The 6,185-nt window shown below is 31.0% G+C and overlaps 1 protein-coding gene across 1 annotated transcript in view; it reads right to left on the bottom strand.

The window, feature by feature from the left end:
- Positions 1-6,185, bottom strand: part of Apoltp (Apolipoprotein lipid transfer particle) — a gene marked incomplete at its 3' end in the record, with an annotated part of 131,866 nt that overhangs the window by 54,936 nt on the left and 70,745 nt on the right. The window contains 5 exon segments of the mRNA XM_067049064.1: positions 787-996; positions 2,334-2,502; positions 2,666-2,815; positions 3,643-3,833; positions 5,944-6,142. Of these exon segments, the coding sequence (XP_066905165.1) occupies positions 787-996; positions 2,334-2,502; positions 2,666-2,815; positions 3,643-3,833; positions 5,944-6,142 (919 nt within the window).

Below are 6,185 nucleotides of genomic sequence, written 5' to 3' on the forward strand. Positions count from 1 at the left end.
AGATATGAAAATAACGACCTTGACCAGGCAAATGAAGTGAAAAGGGAAAAGAAGGATATCTACGATAAATGTATCCCTTTCCTTAAGGAAAAGTTCCGTGAGGGTTCTGGAGAACGAGACTTCAACGTGAGAAGCCTCTAGTTCGGATCCCGTGGAACGATACCCAACACAACTAGGTTCATGGAGGAACTGGGTGGGGTCCATATTCAGGACGTGGCTAAGATAACAGAAAATATAATATCTGACTCTGTGGGAATCATACACCATCACATGCATGGCAATGTTGAGTAATAAAATCATCCAGAGGAAGGATGACATGCATACACTGCATATTTTATTTGTTACTTCAATAAAAAAAATTTTGAGGTTAATAAACTTCCGATTTGAGTGTAATTTATTTTAAATTAACATAATGTAGCACAACTTTTCGGGACCACTGTCCCATATTCATGTACTTTAAACCTCATAATCAGTCAAAAATTTGAATTTCATAAAGGAAATCATGTCATGGCTACAATGCTTTTCAAATTTATTTGTTACTTTATTATTTTAATATTTATTGTACATTAATTTTAACATAATTTATTGATTTTCTATTTATATTTGTTATAAATAATTTTCCTGTAATAATTTTCAAATAGTTACTTTTCAGAAGTGGCTACATTGACTTTTGATATAAAACTCTTTAATTATTAATTTATATCAAGTTAGTTATATTAAATATAAGGGGGGGGGGGTTGAATTATTCTAATAACAATATACTAATAAATTCACAAAAATAATTACCCTGTTTGGAAACAACTCTTCAGCTCCCTTTTGATTGTAATCATTGATGTATATGATACCCGTTGGTAAGTAACTGTTGTTGACACTTATGTTTATCACTTCATTTTTGCTTCTTTCAGTGAATGTTGTCCTTCTGGAATAATTCCCGCTCATTATGACTTCTTTGTTGTAAGAAAGGCTTGAGCGACCTTCAGCGTCGGCGTCAGTGCTCTGAAAAAAAAAAATATACATATTTAAACTTTAATTGATATAATTGGAGAAGTTTGTCGGGGGGTGCGGTCAGCACCCGACAAACTTCTCCAATCATTAATCTACGGTCAACTATCTACACCTCTTTAATTGAAATAATACAATTTGCCACACTCAATGGCAATAAGTATTAAGGCTGTAAGTGTTCATTCATAATATATATACATATTAAATGAAAAGAAAAAAGTAAATAAATAATAGTATAAATAAATAAATGTAAAATTAAATTCATAAAATCAGTAAAATAATACATACACATAGGTAAGTAAATAAATTAAATAATATCATGATTAGAAAATAATTAAGGTAAAAAATTAAAATAATATAAGTAAAATAGATCCTCTTGAACACATTCATACCAATATATGATATTTAGATTCTGCCTAGGCAGGTCTCCAGGATCCCTACGCTTCTCTCTAAGCCATCACTAGTATTGAGAACTAGTGGAGACTAAATAAGGGCACTGGAGCCACAGACATTCAGGACATAATATGTGTGAAGAACCATTGTCAGTACTCTAATTGCCAATTCATAAAAGGTCACGAGGCCACTGCTGTTTCAACCTTCTAGGAGGACTGTAAGGTGATTCCTAGATAGGGATTGCATTAGGGGATTAGGATGATGGGTAGGGTTTTACTATTTTGATTATTTTATTATTTAGTTATAAAACTATTATATGCCAAACAATTAGTACTAAATTGTACAATGTAATTATTCTCAGGGGAATTGATGTCCTAGAATAAAATTAGTTTTCATTTCATTTCATATATTCAATTTATACACTTGAAATTTCAATTTAATTTTGTTATTTATGTCCTATTTGTACGTATATTTGTATTTATATCAATATATAATTTGTAATCCTTTTTTGATGTTACTGGTTTTATCCCGTATAAATAAATTGTTTACCAGTATTATAGACAATTAAGGTTTTAAGTTTTTAATCTTTGTGTTATATCCTAACAATTAATTTATAGTTTCATTTAAGTTTTTGCTTATTTATATTTGTGAATAAGAAATGTCAGTTATAAGGCAGAAAATAAACTTTAGCTGTTCATTTAATGTTTATTATATATATTTGTTTTATATCTGCCTAATCTGCCTTTTTATATCTACTCTAGTCGATATTTTATGTTGAGGACTAACTAACGAAAGATTTTAGCCTTTCATTGAAATGAATCCAATGGTCCTTTGGCTTATGGTAAAAATCCATTTTCCAACTAGTGTAAAAAGATTTAATAATACTATTGGCAATGTTTCATGTTAAAATGCCATAATAAAGTTTCTGAAGAACAGACCTCATATTTGTAATTTAGGAGACCAGTGTGACGACTGGTTAGTGGGAAATCTATGAAAACATTTCCATCAGTTTTCTGCACCGCTTTTTCCCAGGTAGACGCATGGGTATAATTCAATTGTGCACTCTGATTGGCCCATAATACTTCTATGTAGCGTTGGTAAAATGGCCTGGAACAGAAGATTAAGTATATTTGAAACATGAAATGCACTATTTATTATAAAGCTTTCCTTACATGGGTTTATTATTATAATTTTTTAAATTTCATAACATAGGAAACTAATAAATACCACATATTACATGTGAATTAATAATATTTTTTTAAAAAATTACCTGGTCGTGATTAGTTTCAAAAACGCACGTATATGAGAAAACGATTTGAATGGAGTTGTGCAGTTCATTTGAGCAAACAGATTGTTCAATGCAGAAAATTCTACATACATTTCGACGTAAGGAACTGGTTCTGGGTAGTAAACTGTCAACCTATAAAGAAATAAAATAAAATAATCATTTAAAATTTAAAAAAATATATATATAATGTAGCTTAGCGAATATCTTACAGTGAGGGAACATGTGTTTGACAATCAAGTCCAACCAAATCCCACTACACTGTAAGTGAATATAATTTAAGGCATAATTTAAATTATTGTCAAATTATAACAATATGAACAAAAATCTCCCCTAGTTTTGGTAGGGATTTTAACCTTTCAATGTCTTCCAAGATCATGACTTGTTGAGGTTTTTTTATCTCTTAAGCGAGCATAGCGAGTGGATATCGATAGCTACAATCATTTTAATGAAGGAAGATGGTCTGGGTATTGTAGTAAAAAAACGTAGTTAAAAATAATTCAAAAAAAACTTATAATATACCAAGGTTTTGCTTCACTCTGCAGGGTTTTATCAAGATTCTCATTTTGCAAGTAAACAGCTTCTTCTATTTTCATTCTTATGTCGACTTGCTAGGCGGGAATCCTGATAAAACTCTGCAAAGTAAAGAGAAATGTTGGTGTATAATAAAAAATGTTTGTACTATTTGACCTTTTTCCATCACCAGCCAAACCATCTTCCATGAATAATTATATACTAAGAATCTTTCAATACAAGAATTTAAAAACACAAAAATCAATAAAGTTTATACATAGGATACCATTTTAAAATGAAAATATTGACTTCACCCATTACAAAATATAAAAATATTGAAACATGCTAAATTCCACAAGTTTCTGATAAACGTCTCTCCTGTTGTTAGTCCTCAATAAATTGAAAGGAAATGAATTAGCATTCTTTTGGATATTGTGTGAACCACTTACTCAACTTTGTGCTTTTCAGACTTTACATAGATTACAGCAACTGTCAAATCTTCTTTCAAGTTTGTTGACTGCAGAACATTACGTATGTCGTATTGGTTTCCAGTAGTAACTGTTACTAGGTGGTCATATATCCTATGCTTTCCAGTTTGCAACAGTACTGTCCCGTGCGTAGTCTTAGGTTCAACAGCCATCTGAAACAAAATAATATTTGCACTCAAGTTCAGATATTCCCTTATTTTATACTTCTGATACTGCTGTAAATGAAAATAAATTTAACTATTAAGAACCAAGGAGATACGAGCAAGATAAGGTGAAATTGTTGGAAAATATTATATTGAAATTGAAATTTTAGTAATAAACACAAAATAAATGTATATAACAGATTTATATTCTTTATACTTCAAATCTCTTTTTTTTTAAACTTTTTTATTGACAAATATAACAATCTGCCTCAGTCTTGAGCAATAGGTAATAGTGATGTTTGTATAAATAAAAATAACCACAATCATGGTACATAAATAAAACTAAAGTAATAGTAATAAGTCAAATTAAAATACTATAATAAAATAAAACCACTAAGATAAGTCACATCAATTTTTGCATACCATATTTACATTCAGGTTCAAGACCCCTGAATCTGCTTCCTCCCACCTACGTGTAAGGGTTAGAACAGGACTCTCTGGAATTCTTGCATATGTTTCTCACAACCTCATAGGAACTGAGCAAGTGGAGGTCGAGTAAGACTTTAACGCAGCAACTCAGAACATGAATGTCCCCCATTAAAACTCTAATTTACAAATTTATTCTAAAACAGGTTTCAATGCCACTGCCGTTTCAATCTTTGAGATAGATTGTTGCAATGGATAGACCGAGTCAGATCAAGACAAGTTGATAAATTTAACATTATATTGTTAAATTGTTTTGACCATTTATGGAGAATTTGTTGGCCCTTTCACTAATTTTCCAAATATTTAGGTCTTAGAATCTTAAATAGAATATGAGACCATTTACTATCTCGGGTCCTACCATAGCCACTCTGTCCACTTTTCACTTGATGAGCTCCGGATTAGTGAGAAAAAATAATTGTTGTGGGTAAGGATGAATAAGGTTGGAACACAATTATTTAGATGACTGGAAAAGTTTAGATGAAATAGTGAAATCCGTTCAGTATAAGGTAAACGAATGTAACATATGACTTAAGACACACAACAGTCTTATGATATAGTATGTTGTTTGAGATGTAATTTGGAATGTTAACAATGTTTCTCAGAAGTTTGGATTTAATGGATTATATATATTTGGTGTTAAATGCTAAACTGTCCACCACAATTCAAGTCCAAAGGTTTAGATTGGTCTGAGGGTAGTGTTATAAATTAAAAGTTTGTTTTCAACTGAGAGATTGTAGTCTTCCTTAGTGGCCAATTTAATTGGCAAAATTGTTTGTTAAGTTCTTGTCTTTTAAATCTAATATGTGTGTTCCAAATGAATCATTAGTCTAAAATAAAGCCAAGATATCACACTGTGTCAGATCTGGGATATGGAATTTTATTAAATATATAGGACTTGCAGGGAGGAACTGTGAGAAAGAGTAATCATCACATTGTATTTTGAACCATTATCTTTTATTCATCAACCATTGCGCCATTGGTTGATCTTGGAGAGGTATCTTCAATGATCGAAAGAAGCTATTACAGGGTTAGGTAGGGATGGTAGTGTAGCTATAACATCTAAGGAATGATAGGAATATCAATTGTATATATGATGTAGAAAAAAGGACACAATATGGGGCCTTGGGAAACTCCAGCTTCAACAGAATAACTATGATTGTATAAAATAACTGCAGTATTTACAGCTTCAGCAAACTCAGAGAGATCGATTTGAGAGATTGAAACAAAGCATGTGGAATAAAGTTTAAGGTAGTTGGGTTTTGAGCTTGAAGATTAATCAAGCATACCATGGACACCTGGACAAAAAGATGTGTTGTCTAAAAAACACTTAAACAATATTGGTTGACATACATGGTCAACAACTCGCAGTGTATTATTATTTAGAATTTTAGATTTAGTTTAGATTGTGAAATGCTTTGAACAAAATCCAAATTAATGAACAGGTAAATTGTGAGATTACACTGTGGCTAGCATTCATAGTAGGAGAATTTTTACAAACGTTTATGAGAGATTGAGGAGCATTACCAATCAATGGGAAGTTTTGATGTTGAGAGCTTCAAAGATTTCCAGAAAAGTGTTGTGACAGGGGAGATAATAGCAATACTTATAAACTCTAGTATAATAGTTGTAATACCTCGATCAATGAATGAAAGTTGAACTTGGTTGGATTAGAACTGTATTTCAATAATAATGTATTATAAGCCAAACTCTTTTCATAAAACAATTTTGCGAGGGCTATGTGATGATCTTCTGTTTTATGTGGTAAGATAACATGGGAGACATATTCTAAGTCATTCCACACTGGCCACAGTATAGTAGCATTTGCTGATAGCCTGAAAATAAAATTTTTACTATTTATTATGTATTATAATAAAT

Source organism: Halyomorpha halys, unplaced genomic scaffold (genome assembly GCF_000696795.3).
Source record: "Halyomorpha halys isolate HHAL.00 unplaced genomic scaffold, Hhal_1.1 Scaffold214.1, whole genome shotgun sequence".
NCBI classification, from domain to species: domain Eukaryota; kingdom Metazoa; phylum Arthropoda; class Insecta; order Hemiptera; family Pentatomidae; genus Halyomorpha; species Halyomorpha halys.